This window comes from Etheostoma cragini, chromosome 16 (assembly GCF_013103735.1).
Source record: "Etheostoma cragini isolate CJK2018 chromosome 16, CSU_Ecrag_1.0, whole genome shotgun sequence".
Taxonomy (NCBI): Eukaryota; Metazoa; Chordata; class Actinopteri; order Perciformes; family Percidae; genus Etheostoma; species Etheostoma cragini.
In genome coordinates, this window is record NC_048422.1 from 5,788,257 (window position 1) to 5,808,286 (window position 20,030).

A 20,030-nucleotide genomic window follows, 5' to 3' on the forward strand; every position below is an offset into this window, starting at 1 on the left:
CTAGGCCACGCCAGAACCTTGATATGCTTCTTACAGAGCCACTCCTTGGTTCTCCTGGCTGTGTGCTTCGGGTCATTGCTAGCAGACAGTTTGGCCGACGACCCCATGCACTGAATTCAAGCCACAGTACACAGTGAAGACAGTAAAGCATTTGAATCATTGCATTGTATAGTACAGTTTGATTCAAATTAAAACAATACAATTTCTGATTCAAATTCAGTTTTTCAATGCAATTATTCAAGTTTAGCAATTCAAATATAAATATTTCAAATTCAGTTTCTGTTGGCACATATTTCAGCCCACAGTGCTCACTAACATAAAGTTAGGACCTGCTTCGCATGTAAATGTTCTTGAAACAATGTTTAAAGATGTTGAAAACATCTTTAACCAATTTTGACTTCAAACAAATCAGTGTTCACTGTGTACATATGGTACTTTTACTTCATAAGTTGCATTTTCAGAACAAGACACGTGCAATTAACTTGAAATTATATAAATCAATAAAATGATATTAATAGATGACTGTACTCCTTTTTTTTATATATATTCTTTCAGTGCTGTCTTAACCCGTGGGTTGTCTTCCTGTAAACCATAAACTTGTCCTTCCAGGTCAAAATTGATCTTTTTTGGCAGCTTTTCTGATGTTTTTGTCATTTTTTTCTGATTTATTTGTCATTTTTCCACGCATTTGGTGTTTTTTAATAAACCTGAGCTGGTTTAATCATAGATTTTACTCTTATTCTTGGAATTCGGGGTAAAAAAAACTCATTTATATCAAATTATACATACGTTTTTAGTTAAAAGGCAGAAATTATGAATTAATTTGAATAAAAGTTACGATCAAAGGATGTGGAGTGGATCACAGATAGAATACGTAAAAGTTTAGTCCAGATACGGTTTTGAAAAATAATTCAAATTCTATAAGATTAATTAAAACACCCGAACAATTCAATGAAAGCAAACACTGTGAAAAGGGTCAATTTGACCCGAGGACAACACAAGGGTTAACATTCAGGGAGCTGCGTATTAACTTTATTATGCCAGTTGAGGTTTTTTCATTGCATCTAAATTCCTTTTTGGTAGTGTTTAGTTGCACTACCATTGACCTTAACCTCAGGGACCTTAGGCTCATCATGCGTAGGAGGGGGTGGAACTAACCTCTGACAGATGGCCTGGATTCCCGACTGTCACGCTGACTCACCACTCTCTCTCCATCTGAAGCTAATGTTACGCTGCTCTGAGCTATCTCATTTGGCAGTTTAAAGTCTCAAGTTTAGTACCTGTCATTACATTAAAGAAAGGAAAAACGTTTAGATGAATATTTCATATGGGTGATACCTTGGTCTGCATAGTTTTGATGTGCAGAAATACCCCCTAGCACTACAGGGCCACAACCATATCATTATTGCTATTTACCCTGGCAAAAACAGCAGGGAATTTGACCCAAGGGGATGTTCATCACTCCATCCACTTCCTTTGGTGTCCTCTGACAGATTTTTCAACAGGCATGTTTAGAAGCAGACCGGGGCAAGTGTTGACTGGTTGTTTTCTACCTTTCCTATCCCTGAAAGTATGTTTTCTGGAGGACACTCTAACAATGTCTCTGGGAACCTGTTGTGTGTTCAAGGCTTTAGCAAGTCCTTAAGCATTGTCGCTTTTCTCCATGGATCCATTGTACCGTAAATGGCATTCCGACGTTTGGATTAGCTGCACCCCTGGGCCGTACTTAAATAGTATTCATCCCTAGAGGGGAAATGAGAAAATCTTTGAGGGGGCTTACAGAGTTTTGTATAAAAAAAAACAAAATCTCATTTTAATTCTGTTATCCAGTTCATTTTCTTTAAAAACAAACAAATCTGAAATCAATGAATGTCTGTACAAAATGCTGAAATGTTGAAATCGATCAGGTTTATGTTAAGTTATAAGTAAAATTATGTTACATTTCACTAGATAAAAAGTTTAAGCCACTGGTGGTATTAGACTAAAAGTCATGGGGTCCTGCAGATGTGAGGCTACTTTGATCAGGCTGGGACTCTTCCTCCTGCCCAGTTCATGCCACCATAATGATTAATTTACTTTGCTGATGAGCGGCTCCAGTGTTCTTAAGGCCCCTTCGAAGAGATTACAACGGCAGTTAGGCAGGAGAAAAACGGCAGAGGAAGTTTTTATGTCTCTCTCACAACCCTCCAGGACTGAGTGATTAGTCGCTCTGGTTAACCACTCGGAACATGGAGAGCAAGAGAACCTTCAGAGGGCTTCAGGCTTTGCTGTCCATCCAGTAAGGGACAAAGGTGCTTTAAGATTTATTTAGCCTAGAAAGCAAACAAAACATAGGAATATACTGACATAAATCCCCATACTATCAATGGGAGAAGACTGGATTAAAAATAAATGTTTACATAGGTTCACATTACAAAGAATGTATCATAGCGTACATGTTGAATGTCTTTTAATCACTACAGTTACAACTTCAATTTCCTCTTTGTGTCCAGATCCCACCTGTTCCTATAGCAGTTACTTTCTAACATCATTCATCCCCCCCTCCAGTGTGCACAGATGTCCTGCCTTTCCAGATGAGGAAATGTTAAAGGTTTTCATGACAAGGGCCATTTCTACTGTGTTCTGAGCCAGTTGCTGGGCCTTTTTACAGCATAGCTGTTACATCCATTCAGTCCACTTAATTCCCTCTGCGTCCTGCATTGGGATGTAGGCGCAGTTAACAAGCTGGTTTTCACACAAACACAGATTTTACATAAGGTCACTATATCCTCTGTAAGGGACACCTCTTGAAATAATATCCCAACATTTGACCTCTTGCTGTCTGATAGCCATACCTCATAAAGTCAGCAGTATGAGGCTGTACTGACACACGGTATTTCCATCATGGTGCATCTGTGAGCATTTCCCAATCTGCTGTTCAGTTAAAGCTTAGTGTGGCAGTAGGTGTGCTCATCACTCAAAGCTTTGAGGATTGACTGATTGAGATGTTTAGGAAGACAGAGTATCTTATTTTCCTGATTTCCCTCCAAATTTCCATCTCTCATTTCCTACTTATCTGGCCCGGTGATTCGTCCCGTTATACACCAGGCCAGGTGGAAGTAATTGTACCAGGACACTAATTGAGCTATCTGTTGGTCCGTCTCAGACTGTTAGAGTAATGTGATCCCACCACAGGACGGCGTGGCAGCCGGCTCCGCTTCCCCTGAATATGGCTGCTGGAGGCCGGCCAGACCAGGAGGCAGTGGAGGGCTGGCAGCGTTTGATTTAGATTGGAGGGAGGATGTCCTATCGTGTCCCTGTGATAATCACTCCGTATCCAGCCACCAAAAACCACAGGCTCTCCACAGACGAGGGATTGCTCTCTTACAAATTCTAAGAAGGGGGTCAGAAGTTTTTTTACAACAAACTGACAGACACACATCTGACATATTACTGATGTGTAAAGCTGTCACTAATGTGTTAACATTTACCCGTTTACACATCCAGCAGACACAGATCAGAAATCCATTCATTTGCAGTCATTTTTTGATGATGTCCTTTTATCGCTGCTTTTCCTTTATTCTTGAGGAAAGTAACAAACTCTTCATCTGTGAGATCGCTTTCTTTACTAACTAGTTTTTTTTTGTTATTGTTTTTTACTTTGTGTGCATTTGGTGCTGGGTAGGCTACAGTAACTTCATCTTAACTTGTTTGCTGTAAACAGCTGAACTGAAAACTAAACCATACAGTAAATGTGATGTGAACTATCCATAAGAATGAAATGATGCTTTAAAGCGCGTATAGCTAATATTTGGCTTAATATTCTCAGTGCTTTTGTAACTACGTTCAACCTCTTTTCACATTACATTACATTACAATTTGAAAAAAACAAAACAAAAAACATTTCTTTGTTGTTGTTTTTTTATACCTCTTTTGGTAAACATTACAGCATATTCCTGAAATGAGATAATCTCACTCATTTATGGGCTGTTAGTACCAGAGACTTTAACTAAGTAGAGCGTAGACATCCACTTTAATAATCTGTTTCAGCAGAGAAAGAGCAAAAGCATCTGCACACTAATTTATCTGCTCCTCCTGTTTGTTTCTTGACAAAGACATTGGCCTGATGTCTGCAGACAGCTGCTAGCTTGTTAGCTGCTAAGCAGGTAGGAACAGATTCAAACACTGTTCAGTCACCTGAACAAAGGCTTCATCTCTACAAAACCGATGATAACAGGTCAAAAAACGCAACCCAAGAACTCTGATTAGTGTGCAATTTTTCTGTAGTCTGTCCCTCTTGGTGAGGCAGTTGTCAAATTTACCGAGATAAGCTGAGCCAGCTAGCCACCTGGAATTCTGGAATTACCACATTCCTGGCAGGTACGCAAATGTACCAATTCACATTTTTTTTACAATATAATTATACTAAAAGTAACCTTTTTGTGCACATTATATAATCACTTAATTTTCATGATGTATACTTTAAAACATACAAAATATCTAATACTATATTAAAAATCAACATATTGCCCAGCTCTATTTAACTAATTTTAAATGACTTAGCTATAACCCTTTTGTTAAACTGGTTTGGATTTAACCGGGGCTCCAACACTTGCAACAAGGCTATACTTAAAGCTAAAGTGCGTAGTTTCTGTCCCCATGAGGAATTCTAAGTAATAACACTGACGTGTTCACATGATGCAACCTTCCGTTATCGCGTTCACGCCCCCACCCCACGAAAGATTAAAAAACATGACGAACTCTTCAGAGGAGGCGATTGTTTTCACTTGAGTTTCTGCGCATGAAAGTCAGCGGACAACACAACCTTCTGAACATAGCCGTACTGAGAAATACAGAGAGTTGTTTGGAGCTGATAGTCTTAAATAGCTTTGTAGCAACTTATTAAGCAATGGCTTGAATGTAACCTAGGTTTATTAATATCAAACAATTGTGCACTAAAGTGTTGCTGTAAAATGCTGTAGGGGTCAGATATAAATATGAGTCAGTATAAATTACACTCTCCACCTGTGCTCTTTGAGTCCCAAGTTCTAAATCATTTTCTCTTTACAGCGACTGTGATGCTCACTGACACTGACAGTTTGCACGGTTTGCAACAATCACTTTTCTCAGGCTGGTCTACATGAATTAATAAACACTAGGAGCTCGGTTCTCTCTGTCCCCCTTGAGGTTTGTCATGGTGCACAGGGTGTAGAATAAAGTATAAACAGTAGGAACTTGCTTGTCAGTGTTTTAAGAAGGGAACAGGCCGCACAGTGACCCAACTCACAGTCACTCTGGTGCAGAGAACCAGAGCCGGCCAGAGGTGAGATAACATTCAGTGTTATCCCGTATCAGGGACCCTCAGTGGCATGCCAGGGCTGACTGACTGACCTCCCCCCATAACTATCACTGATCCCATTGGAGAAACATTATGTAGACAATCACAATATAATATTCTGTTTCATGCCATAAGGCATTGCTTTCAATCTTCAGTAACACTAAAAATAAATATGAATCAATTGTTCCATGATGCTGATTTAAACATTCTAAAAGGGAAGATGGGTACATTTTGTGTAATGTGTGTAATAACAACAGAGTGTACATTTTAATTTCCCCATGTGGGACTAATAAAGGATAAATTATTATTATTATTATTATTATTATTATTATTATTATTATTGTCAAGTTCTGATGTATTTCTTGTGCAATTCCCCACTTCAAAAGGACAGTCCCGCCACATGAAGAGTTTAACTGGATTTCACTCAATAAACAGCCATGGGATCAGTTGTTTGTCTTTTATTAACCATTCCTTGGTGGGCAGTAAACAGGTGAAAAACCTCCAAAGAGAAACGACAAATACAAATTATTACCTGAGTTGACAGCCAAATTAAATAAACAAAATCATTCACATTTTACTCAGATAAACGCATTACTGCTATTCTAAACTGTTCCAATTTTAAACAAATGTAATCAAAATAAATATACCCACCATTTTAAATTAAAAGATAAGAGTCAGTACATTTTTAGCCAAATTCATATTTTAGCCAAATGCAATATAAAATATTCTTTAATAGCACAAAATTAAATTTATTTACTAATCATTCGTTTTAAGCCGTATTGTTCTAATAAATAATTATTATCAGGTATCATTGTAGCCACACAACTAGATATGTCCAAACAACCAAAACAAACATCTGTTGGTATTTTAATTTTCAAACTGTATGTTTTCTTGTATTTTAACCAAGTATCTTTAGCCAAATACCTTTCTGTTTATTGTTAAGATGTCCACAACGTTTAAATTAGTTCTAACCATTTCAAACACATTCTTTCTCAAACAATTGATTTGGCTTCCTTACTTTTCTTTTATACCCCACTTGTTTGATAAAACCAAACAACATTTAAAGTTGCGAATACCACTGCAAAAAAGTCCTATCAAAGTCAACAAAAGTTAAAAGTCTGTGTTTTTCCAGAGCATCATTAGCACTGCACTGCTTATATCAGTCTAGCCAAACATGGCCAATTTGGCGCTTACCGGCTGTCCTTCACAGTTTTGTGGAGGGCTTGGTCTTGCACAATCACCTTGTTCACAAAGATGACATTTCCTTGGTCTTGTGAGTGCTCTCAATGCTCCCTCACTGCAGTTTGAAGACAACATCAGAGCCAGGTACCGGCACGCCCAGATTGCCTGGAAGATTTGTTCCACCTGGTTCACCACTGATTGAATGGGATGAGCTCCCAGGCCGTTTGTCAGCACAATTATTATTATTATTGTTATATTCTGCTATGAATGTCTTGTAATACAAAACAATACATTTGGGCCTCAGCCAGTTAATTGTCAAGCCAAAAGTTCCATATTCCACATTTTTTTAATTCGAACATTGACAGATTTTAGCAAGGTACAACTGGTTGCTGACTGACTGGTTACGTCTTTGTTTTGACCCTCTTGTCTAAGGCAGAACCTGACACCTTCTTGCTTATTTTTCCTCCTTATAAATTGACAGACATTACTGACTCACAGCTGGGCATCAGCCAAGCCACATAATCACTGCAACTGTAGAGTTACAAAAATAGTGGAAGTGTATACTGGCTTTATCTGGTCTCATGACATTCCCTATTGTTGGCTCATGGTGGAACTGAACTTTGCTACCCACTGTTAACAGTCTGACATAAAGTCTGTAAGCTTCTTACATGCTGAGCCAAAATAAATTTACAATCAAGAGAGGTGTGTCCAAAGCTTAGAGTTTTGAAAGTGGACTGTAGTGAAGTAAATTGCTCCTTTTTGACATCACTCTGCTCCACAACTCAGTTGGTTCCAAAGAAAATCCTACTCCAAGTGTGTTCATGTTCGCACTGAGGCATCATCCCTCTGGAATGAGAATATTTGAATGTTTGAGGTTTTTCACTCAAGAAATCACAGAACATGCACAACGTTTTTTCTTTCTTCCGCTTATGTAAAACAGTTCTGCATTTAAATTGCTCCATCTGTTGAACATTTTAACGAATCATTTTTCAGTGCTGTCAAAGTGATTTTTATCAAAGGATGTAAGACAGCATTGTAAGACGGTATTCTTTTCTTGAGGCTAATTAGGTGGGCACAGTCTGTGATTTATATGCTGTGGTTACTTGGAAATGATTGGTCAGAGGCTGTGTAGCTGGCAGCTAAACTGTTTAAAGTGTGTGAATAGGAGCCTTTTTATGCTGGACCTCATCCAAAAACAAACAAATACACAGCAACACTGCAAGAGTACACACCGATTTTTGCTTTTTGTTGTTTAGGAATGTGAATATACTGTAGGTCTTGTTTATGCTAGCCTACCATGTGTGTGTATATTTTTTTTACAGCTGTTGAGGCAGAGTACCTGAATTCGAGATGGTACCAAGGCCAAAATTGATTACTTGCCCATACACATGAGTACAAAGCATACTTGACTTTACATGCATGTAGAAAAGTACTAATCACTTCCACATGCATTCATACTCTCATGCATATACATACAGTACATACGCATGCATGTACATAAATAATTATATACCAGGGTTTCCCTAAGACTTAAAGTAGGTGCAGCACCCAAGTTATTTTGGACCACTTTAGTTGCAAAAAAATCAATGTGAGCGGCAAAATTAATTGAATGACTTTGTGTTATTTAATTACTGGTCTAGCTTTTTATTTGATGCTTTTCTGGACACCCAAGGTCACCTTATAAATTAGTAGCAAGACATGGCAAAGACACACACAAAACACAAGGGAACATGAGACATATGTGACACATGTTAAAATGCAGACTTAGTCTTCCACAAACCGTGTGTGTGTGTGTGTGTGTGTGTGTGTGTGTGTGTGTGTGTGTGTGTGTGTGTGTGTGTTATGGCTGCATGATTATGGCCAAAATGATAATCCAGATGAATTTGATCAAAATTGTGATCACCATTATTCTCACAATTATTTGTTGATTTTAACCCAAACTATTTTTATTGTCACATAGACTCAGAGAGACGGCTGACTCATTATGAACGGGTCCAGCACGGGTCGAACGGCGGATACACACGTTGTGTGTATGAAATGTCTGCATCGTCACTGCGCTGCATTTTTATTAAATATGATATTCTGGCCATGGGTCACATCTCTGGCCCAGGTCCAGCAGCTCAGTCTCACATGCTATTACTCTACCAACTGAAGTTAGTTGCATTCAAAAACTTCTTCTGCGTTCTTCGCCGTGGCGGCCGCGATAGCAGAGTTACCAGCGGAAACACTGGTACAAAAACAGGTTTTCCCCTCATACTTAACAATATACAGCTGTGTTTATAACAATTAAAACTGTAGACAAATGTCAGAACTGTGGACCGGCGGCCGCTGTGTGGCGGGGCTGCTCGGAGAGTAAGAGGAGACAGTAGAGGAGAGATCAGACACAGGCACGGCTTCACAGAAAAAAATTGGTCATGTAACGCAAAATTAAACCATATCCATAAAAACAGCACTGCAGCGGATAAGAGGTCATTATGTGCTTCCTAGAGGAAAAACGTTACTCGCGCCCTAGAGCCTGTGAGCTAACAGAAGCTAACTAGCACCGCCACCGACTAGCTAGCACTGGTCACTGCTGTTGTCTGAATAACATGGACGGGACAAAATGCTGCTTTTACTCGTAAACTGGTAAACCTTGAGCCTGACTTATAAACAACTGCTATCTGTTGAATTTTCCTCCAGTTACTCTGTCCTCTGTGACTGTCTACATCTTGAAACCATGCTGCGCGATGCATACAGTAAGGAAAATAAGTATTTGAACACCCTGCTATTTTGCAAGTTCTCCCACTCATGGAGGGGTCTGAAATTGTCATCGTAGGTGCATGTCCACTACGAGGGACATCAGGTTTCTGGGCTGTTGCTGAGAAACACTGAGTTTGAGCTCGCTCCAAAAATTTTCTTTTGGGTTTAGGTCTGAAAACTGGCTAGGCCACGCCAGAACCTTGATATGCACTCCTCGGTTATCCTGGCTGTGTGCTTTGGGTCATTGTCATGTTGTAAGACCCAGCCTCGACCCATCTTCAATGCTCTAACTGAGGGAAGGAGGTTGTTCCCCAAAATCTCGCAATACATGAACCCAGTCATCCTCTCCTTAATACAGTGCAGTCGCCCTGTCCCATGTGCAGAAAAACACCCCCAAAGCATGATGGGACCACCCCCATGCTTCACAGTAGGGATGGTGTTCTTGGGATGGTACTCATAATTTTTCTTCCTCCAAACACCGTTAGTGGAATTAGGACCTAAAAGTTCTATTTTGGTCTCATCTGACCACAGGACTTTCTCCCACAACCCCCCTGGATCATCCAAATGGTCATTGGCAAACTTCAGATGGGCCCTGACATGTGCTAACAGGTCTTTGAGGGTCAGAATTGTACAGCGAGGAAAATAAGTATTTGAACACCCTGCTATTTTGCAAGTTCTCCCACTTAGGAATCATGGAGGGGTCTGAAATTACTATCGTAGGTGCATGTCCACTGTGAGAGACATAATCTAAAAATAAAATCCAGAAATTACAATGTATGATTTTTTAACTATTTATTTGTATGATACAGCTGTAAATACGTATTTGAACACCTGTCTATCAGCTACAATTCTGGCCCTCAAAGACCTGTTAGTCTGCCTTCAAAATGTCCACCTCCACTCCATTTATTATCCTAAATTAGATGCACCTGTTTGAGGTCGTTAGCTGCATAAAGACACCTGTCTACCCCATATAATCAGTAAGAATCGAACTAGTAACATGGCCAAGACCAAAGAGCTGTCCAAAGACACTAGAGACTAAATTGTACACCTCCACAATGCTGGAAAGGGCTACGGGGACATTGCCAAGCAGCTTGGTGAAAAAGCTCCACTGTTGGAGCAATCATTAGAAAATGGAAGAAGCTAAACATGACTGTCAGTCTTCCTCCGACTGGGGCTCCATGCAAGATCTTAACCTTGTGGAGTCTCGATGATCCTAAGAAAGGTGAGAAATCAGCCCAGAACTACACGGGAGGGGCTGGACAATGACCTGAAAAGAGCTGGGACCTCCGTTTCCAAGGTTACTGTTGGTAATACAATAAGACGTCATGGTTTAAAATCCTGCATGGCACGGAAGGTTCTCCTGCTTAAACCAGCACATGTCAAGACCCGTCTTAAGTTTGCCAATGACCATTTGGATGATCCAGAGGAGTCATGGGAGAAAGTCATGTGGTCAGATGAGACCAAAATAGAACTTTTTGGTCATAATTCCACTAACCGTGTTTGGAGGAAGAAGAATGATGAGTACCATCCCAAGAACACCATCCCCACTGTGAAGCATGGGGGTGGTAGCATCATGCTTCTGGGGGGGCTTCTGGGCGACTGCACTGTATTAAGGAGAGGAGGACCGGGGCCATGTCTCGCGAGATTTTGGGGAACAACCTCCCTCCCTCAGTTAGAGCATTGAAGATGGGTCGAGGCTGGGTCTTCCAACATGACAATGACCCGAAGCACACAGCCAGGAGAACCAAGGAGTGGCTCTGTAAGAAGCATATCAAGGTTCTGGCGTGGCCTAGCCAGTCTCCAGACCTAAACCCAATAGAGAATCTTTGGAGGGCTCCGTGTTTCTCAGCGACAGCCCAGAAACCTGACTGATTTAGAGAAGATCTGTGTGGAGGAGTGGGCCAAAATCCCTTCTGCAGTGTGTGCAAACCTGATGAAAAACTACAGGAAACGTTTGACTTCTGGAATTGCAAACAAAGGCTACTGTACCAAATATTAACATTGATTTTCTCACGTGTTCAAATACTTGTTTGCAGCTGTATCATACAAATACATAGTTAAAAAATCATACATTGTGATTTCTGGATTTCTTTTTTTAGATTAGGTCTCTCACAGTGGACATGCACCTACGATGACAATTTCTGACTCCATGATTTCTAATTGGGACAACTTGCAAAATAACAGGGTGTTCAAATACTTGTTTTCCTCACTGTATGTACAGTACATATATGTGGGTATATGAATGAGTGTATGCATGTATGTGCACTGCAGCTTGGTACTGGTATATATGTATGTGCAAGTGAAGTAATTCAATTTTATCATGAGTAACTGAGTCATGATTTCTGGAAAGAGAATGACTGACTGAGTTTTTCAAAAGCATTTTGGGCACTACATGCGGAGCGTCATCTAGTTCCATTATATTGGAGAGAAGGCAGGCTTCTCTAGGGCAGATGCTTCCAACAGTGGACATCTCACACCACAAATATCTAGATTGATAAATAGCACTAGAGGTAAGAGGAAGAATATGTCATTTTGAACTGTCCCTTTAAGGTGTATGACAGTTTCACCTGAGAATCCTCCGGCAAAGGCATTAATATAAAGTTTAGTGATGGGTCTCGTGCATTAATAGCACCCCTGAATCACTGGATGCTCCATTATCAGGATGTGTTGTGTGTAAATAATTTATCCAAAAGTAAATTTTTCTTTCCCTCACTTTGTGATATAGAGCAAAGATCGGATCCGGACCCAACATGTTATTTTTGAGTTAGTGTTCATCTGTTACGTGAGGTTGGAATTATACCGCAAAGATACAAATCAACCTCTCTGTGGATAGACACAGAGAAGGGTGTTATAGGTAGCCGTAGTAATTGTGAAAACTACCTCTCAACTGATTGCATTTTTGACTGTCATCTAATGAATCCACTATTGTTTCTGCTCTACTTCCTGTCTTCCTATACCCAAAATCCAATACAGTAGAAAAGAACAGAGACAGCAATGCATGTTTGCATATGTGCAGCGAGAGAAGCATGTTCCAGCAAGAACCTGTGGAGGCCCCATGCATTGACTTTCTTACTCTGCCGTGACACCATGACTTAAAGTAATAAATTAACTTTAAGTCATTGGCCAAGCAATAAAGAGGTAGGGAAAAACATTGAGACACTGCTCTTGATGAAGCTGAAGAAGAACTAAGTTTTTCTACGATTTTATGGTAAACCTGTAATTTTAAACCTGTAAGATGCAAGTCTGTTCTTGCCTTCCAAACAAATAGACCTGCTTAGAGGTTTTAAGACGGCTCTCATTTCCTGGTTAGATTCAGAACCGTCAACACTTGGTTACTGTCTCTGATGTGGAGAAATCATGGTGAATGATGGAATTTATGTAACCTCAGTGCAATGGAGAATTTATGTGAACCATATGTCTCATAAACACAAAACCACTTTCAAAAAGATCACAAATGACTTACATATGATCGTCCTATCAGAGTTTTTCCTAGATTATTAACTTTGCTCTGACTTTAAACTACAAGCATGTACTTTTCTGGATAATCGTCAATAAGGAAAATGTTAACTCGGTATCCAAAACTGATTTTTTTTTTTTTCATTGTCGGACATCCATTCACTAACTTCACCAGCAGAGCTCTTTAACTGTCATGTAAATCAAAGTAGTTCCGGCAAATAGCTTTGTTGTAAGTATTGAAGTAGAGTAAACATATAATTACTGCATAATTTTTACTACTTGTCTGCATGTTTCTCTGGAGGCTTTTGTATTATTTAGTTTTACAATGGTGGATCATCATGAAGGCTTCCATTTGTTACACATATTATCACTTTTCCTCATAAGGAGGCGACTGATGAGATTTATGGAAAGGATCAGAACATGGCACCGTCACCAAAAAAAGACTAGATGCTTGGGGACATTTAAAGAAGATCACATACAGCTGTTGTCTGTGTTTGTGATTTTCAGTACTCTTTCCCCGATGCACTGTATTAGGTTCGGTTTATGTCCTTGGTTGGTGCTCAATCTTTTTCCCCCACTTAAATATTATTATTTGTCTCGAACAATCAACAATGTTGCAAAAGAAAACTAAATCAGGATTTAACAAAGACCAAAATCTAAAATATTAAAAAAGGATAAATTTGAGGAGCAGGCGGAAGCAGATAGCTTATTCACAATATTATCTTAATACAAAACAAATAGCTATGCAACACAGCATACAATCTTTCAGCTCTTCCAATAACTTACAATAATACAACTATAAAGGGTTAACCGTGCAACATATGGGGATATTGTTGTTATCGAAGGCTTTTACACTGCCCTGTCCAAAATGTTGGCTTGGGTTTAGTAAAAGGTAATGGTTTATCCAGTTTAACCAGTGTCATACGTGCAACTTTGTTGTTAATTCTTATTAGCCAATTGTATCATTCTGAACAACTAAACTAATATGTTGTACAGTGAGGAAAATTTGAACACCCTGCCATTTTGCAAGTTCTCCCACTTAGAAATCAAGGAGGTTGCTGAAATTGTCATCGTATGTGCATGTCCACTATGAGAGACATAATCCAAAAAAAATCCAGAAATCACAATGTATGATTTTCTAACTATTTGTTTGATACAGCTGCAAATAAGTATTTGAACACTTGTCTGTCAGCTACATTTCTGACCCTCAAAGACCTGTTAGTCTGCCTTCAAAATGTCCACCTCCACTCCATTTATTATCCTAAATTAGATGTACTTGTTTGAGGTTGTTAGCTGCATAAAGACACCTGTCCACCCCATACAATCGGTAAGAATCCAACTACTAACATGGCCAAGACCAAAGAGCTGTCCAAAGACACTACAGACAAAATTGTTCACCTCCAAAAGGCTGGAAAACCCTATGTGGAAATTGTCAAGCAGCTTGGTGAAAAAAGGTCCACTGTTGGAGCAATCATTAGAAAATGGAAGAAGCTAAACATGACTGTCAATCTCCCTCGGACTGGGGCTCCATGCAAGATCTCACCTTGTGGTGTCTCAATGATCCTAAGAAAGGTGAGAAATCAGCCCAGAACTACAGGAGAGGAGCTGGTCAACGACCTGAAAAGAGCTGGGACCACCGTTTCCAAGGTTACCGTTGGTAAAACACTAAGACGTTATGGTTTGAAATCCTGCATGGCACGGAAGGTTCCCCTGCTTAAACCAGCACATGTCAAGGCCCGTCTTAAGTTTTTTCAATGACCATTTGGATGATCCAGAGGAGTCAGGGGAGAAAGTCATGTGGTCAGATAAGACCAAAATAGAACTTTTTGGTCATAATTCCACTAACCGTGTTTGGAGGAAGAAGAATGATGAGTACCATCCCAAGAACACCATCCCTACTGTGAAGCATGGGGGTGGTAGCATCATGCTTTTTCTTTTTTTTCTGCACATGGAACAGGACGAGTGCCCTGTATTAAGGAGAGGATGACCGGGGCCATGTATTGCAAGATTTTGGGGAACAACCTCCTTCCCTCAGTTAGAGCATTGAAGATGGGTCGAGGCTGGGTCTTCCAACATGACAATGACCCGAAGCACACAGCCAGGATAACCAAGGAGTGGCTCTGTAAGAAGCATATCAAGGTTCTGGCGTGGGCTAGCCAGGCTCCAGTCCTAAACCCAATAGAGAATCTTTGGAGGGCTCCGTGTTTCCCAGCGACAGCCCAGAAACCTGACTGATCTAGAGAAGATCCGAGTGGAAAAGTGGGCCAAAATCCCTTCTGCAGTGTGTGCAAACCTGATGAAAAACTACAGGAAATGTTTGACTTCTGTAATTGCAAACAAAGGCTACTGTACCAAATATTAACATTGATTTTCTCAGGTGTTCAAATACTTATTTGCAGCTGTATCATAATAAATAGTAAAAAATGTGTATATTGTTATTTCTGGATTTTTTTTTTTTTTTTGATTGTCTCTCACAGTGGACATGCACCTACGATGACAATTTCAGACTCCTCCATGATTTCTAAGTGGGAGAACTTGCAAAATAGCAGGGTGTTCAAATACTTACTTTCCTCACTGTACATGGTAAACATTAAACCTTAGCTTTCGTCATTGTGAGCATGTTACAATGCTCTCACAGAGAGTGTACGGCTGAAGACTTGTTCAGGTTAATTAACTCAGCAAATGTTGCTGGTCATTTATATTTACAGCATTACAGTGAGCATACCAGCAGACTACACTAAAAAGTTTGTCTGGATAAATGGGACAAAGACTGCGCTAACCCTGAAAGTGTGTATTCACATTTTTCCAGATACATGAGTAAAACATCTGTTTCCCTTTTGTTGGACACAAAACATACATGACTGGCACCCCCCTTCCTCCTTACCCACTTCCCATCATAATGGCTTGGTCCTTTTGATTATAGTGTTGGAAGAAAAGCACCGGGGTGTTTTCCATGTTCCTAAGTTTTCCTGAGGGCACAGCGTTGGCACATGAAATGTTCTTTCATGAACACTAGCGCACAAGTGGGGCTTAATAACGACCATCAGATCATTAGAGCAGTAAGCGTGTGAGAACATTTTCCACTTCCTGAGGATACCATACTTCTCATTTAGATATAGCATCAGCAGTCTCACACACTTCTTGGTATGAGAGTGGAGATTGTGGATTCTTTGATTGATGCTAATTACCTTGTTATGGTATAGTGCAATTTGTAAATTGTTAGAAGCTTGGGTAATTGCATGCCTGATAAAAGAGATTTGGTTGGTTTCTGTGAACAATGGACATCTGATACCTAAGCATCAGATGTACTGTACATATTTCTGACGATTGATCTATTTTGGCAGAACACGGTATTACCGTGACTAATAAAAAATGATGAGGCAAGACTCAGACGGCGTCACCAAACAGTTGGCTTGTGCCTCCGGCGTTCAGAAACTGAATACCAAACACTGATACTAAAACACCTCTCCCTTCTCATTAGGGAGGAACCCCAAACGCTCCCAAACTGCAGAAGTTCTGTTCTTCTTCGAGACCAGGTCACTCGGTGCGCAACTACACATAAGCATTTTAAGGCATTAAATAAATGATATTAAATATTTAGTCCTTGTCTACTATATAAGTGCATTACATTTTTTTTAAATAATCATACTGAAAGTGATACCGTTGCTGTGTTTCAGACCCCGTGGTATACCGTATTACCGCCCAACCTTACATCAATATGGTCTTGGCTTGGACTGTTTTGAGTAAAATGGATGTTTCTACCTTTTTTGAGGTCATTGTTTCTACATCAATACTGATGGTATTTAGCAGAATTGTCTTGTGTGTGATTACATATCACACACAAGACAAGTGCTGTGCTTGTCCTAGTGCTTAAATAATTTGTCACTGTTAGCAGAAACCTTGTATCTCCATAAATCACAGAACCGTCACACCTTTCACACAAATGAAGTGTATCATTAGTTCAAGCAGACCACCTAGTTGCTTTTGCATTACCAGATTGATTCAGCCACTTGATTCATGCTTCACCATACGTGGCTCATCCACCAGCTGTGTGGCTTTCAGCGAAGTAATAACAGTAATCATACCTACCTTCATACTTTCATGCCAATGGCATTTGCAGCTGCAACTCGTACACCTCAGAGTCCCTTCTTTTATTCTCAGCCCACAGCGAGTTTTAGAGACAGAGTAGACATGGGATGTTTGCTGTCATCCTAAAGAAGCTGTTCCTTTCATGTAACATAAAATTCCAAACTAGAATAGCCTAGATATATTTGCCATTAGTGGAATAAGCATTAATAACAGTTTTTCATCAGCTTGTCTGTTGGCATAGTGATCTCACTTTGAAGCTTGATGCAGCTTTGGGAAATCACTGCAAAGTAAGATATGTACAGACTAACCATTAGACAGGGCAGTGATTCCTTTTTAAAATTGTAATCTTTTCTTCTTCACATTTGTTAAAAAGAAAATACAGCCATTATTGGCTTTTATCGGTTGGCCTTATATTTATGACAATTGCAAGATCAAAAATGTCATTCATGTGGTCATGTATACCATTGCAATTGATGTGATTTAACCAAGCATCGCCCCAACTTGAATGTGATGCTCAGAGCTGTGTTGTTTTGTTGCTCTGATTGGTTGTCTGTTCAACTGTGTCCTGAGGCATTGAGAGGAAAAAGAAGCACAATTTGCGAATTAGTCTGACAAGTAACACTACTTCAAATGTAAACTAAGCTTGGTGGCGTGCTCCATTAACGCTAGCATCAGCAGGAATGGTTGGCATACATAGTCCTCAAAATCTAATCGCCCCAGGATTAAGCAGAATTCATTGACTTCATTCTGTATGTTTCTGTTGAGAAAACAACATTAGCAGCAAATTGTGAGATTAAAATCGGAAATTGGACCGGGCAAAGTTCTGTTCATCATCTGAGATCTTTGTGAACTAAGATAATTAAAGGGGTCTGTCATTTACTTGCTATTGTGACTCTGAGCCCCTTGTTTACCTGAGTAGCAGACTTTTTGACCTCACATTCCACACGGCTGGGTAACGAAAGGTTAAAAGTGCAAAGCAAACCCTTATTCAAATCATTTCCTCTAAGGGGTTTTTGTCCATATATCTTTGAGGATTCCTGGAAGGCTGATGTGGTTGAAATGTTTAGTGTAACAACAGATAGATTTAACTCCTTGTAGATTTTTTACCAGATATGTTCCCCTAATGCCATTCCTCGGGGCAGCAGAGTGCGAGCGGCTATGCTGCTCTTTGTAGACAAGTGATTTCTCTGGCACTGCTGTCAATGGAGTGTTAAGAGCAAACAGGTCTCTTAAGAGCTGACGGACATCAGTTCATTAATGAAAGTGCTTGAGAGATCCGCTTAAGCAGTCCAAATATCGTGTGTGCCCTTTGGAAAATCCAAAATGTTCATGTTTAAGTGCTGCTATTGTAATTTTTAGGCGCCCTACTGCCCATGATCACTCTAACATGTCAAAAAGATATTTCCACTTGCATGTTACTAAAATGCACCTTCTCTGTTAGCCTCTTCAGGTTGACAGAACCCACCTGTGTACAGGACATGCTGAGTCCCGACGGCCACTTTCCTCTCACATAATGGGGAAGTTAGGAATGAGCTCAGTCAGTCCCCAGGTTAAAGTCTGATCAGTATATAACAAAACCAGCCTTAGAGTGGTGACTCACTTTCTTGTTAAAGCGCAGAGTTCCTCAACAGAACCCACCTGTGTACAGGACAGGATGCAAGGCAAATTACCTGTTCCCATAAAGTAAAAAGAAAATACTTTCCTAAAACTTGCTTCTACTGATGTGAAAAACGCCAGTGGGTGAGCAGTACAATGTTAGGCACTATAGTGCACCATAGGAAAAAAAGTCTTTAAATAGAATGGAATTAGAAGCAGCCCTGTGCAGCTTTTAATGGCAATGGCCCCGTCAGTGGTTTTCTGCTTTTCAGGAATGCCATCAATAGTCTGTTCACAGCATGTTAAGTTCCTAAGAAGAATGATTTGGTATGGTTGCCTTCAGGTGGTTGACGTCTGAGTTCCCCAATTTTTAAACGGTGTAGATCAAACACAGCGAGCCAGAAGTATGTGGACACCCGCGATTACACCCTTTACTCATTTTCAAACCGTGGGCATTGATCTATAACTGGAAAAGGCTTTCCACCAGATTTTGGAACATGGCTACAGGGATTTGCTTCTATTTAGACACAAGACCAATAGTGAGGTCCAGCACTGATGTTGGGTGATCAGATCCAGTTTGTCCCAAAGATGCCAGATGAGGTTAAGTCAGGACTCCTCTCTTTCAGGAACCTTTTTCTTCATGAATCTGGCTTTTTGTACAGAGGCATTCTCATGTTGAAACAGGAAAGCGTCTGTTCTGTAGCTAAAATATCATTGCAGGCTTTAGCATAGAAATTCCCCTTCATTAGGGCCTATCCTAGAGCTGGCCAAATGCATCAAAAAGTTACAGAAACCCTTCATTTTGACTCTAATGATGCTGCTATGACATTAATTAGATAGATGAAAGATTAAGTTCTGTTTCTTAACTCCCTCTCGGTCTGTAATAAAAACTGTTTTGAATCACTTTGATGTCTCACTACATATTTGCATGCACTGGGTTCTTATACAAGCACATTATACACTACTCTAATATTGTAGGATGAATGATCTGTGCTTGTTTGAGATGATATTTAATGTCTGCATGATGTTGAGATGTAAAAAAGCCTTTTGAGGGTGCCTGGGTAGATCTCCTGGTAGAGCGTGCATCCATCTACAGAGGCTCAGTCCTCGCCGCAGAAGCTGCAGGTTTGGTTCCGACCTGCGAGTCAGAGTTTGTTGCATGTTGTCCCCCCCACTCCTTTCATGCCTAAGCTGTCCTATCAAATAAATGTCAAAAAGAAATCACCAAAAAAGAAAAGCTTTTTTTATAACTTAAGTTGTGTTTTCTCCCTACAGATGAGGTGAACATTCTGCAGGAGCTTTCTCTTCACATGTCAAACAATAGTAATGTCTCAGTGACTGTGGACGACAACGGGTGTCCAGTCCTACAAGTGGGACAGTACTCCACCTTGGCTCTCTCTTTTCAACAGCTCCTCACTGACAGGTACGCTTTCCTCTACATCGCTGTATGTTAAAGCAACTATTAATAATGCCATTCTAATGTTTGTTAGGTTTTGGTAACTCATAATCTTTTAAATAGTACCCCCCAGTTAGTCAGTTAAACATTTTCACTGTAAGATATCTTACCAGTGGTATCCTTTTGTTTTGAGTAGTCTCGCATTGCCAGACCTTCCTCTAAAGTGCTTCATAAGAGGGTCTGGCTCGTCCACAC

The 20,030-nt window shown here is 40.0% G+C and overlaps 1 protein-coding gene across 1 annotated transcript in view; it reads left to right on the forward strand.

Annotated features, from left to right (window-relative positions):
* The window catches only part of si:ch211-196i2.1 (collagen alpha-1(I) chain), a 117,185-nt gene that overhangs the window by 18,278 nt on the left and 78,877 nt on the right, over positions 1-20,030 (forward strand). The window contains exon 2 of the mRNA XM_034895444.1: positions 19,655-19,802. Coding sequence (XP_034751335.1) covers positions 19,655-19,802 — 148 coding nt within the window. The remainder of the gene's footprint in view (positions 1-19,654; positions 19,803-20,030) is intronic.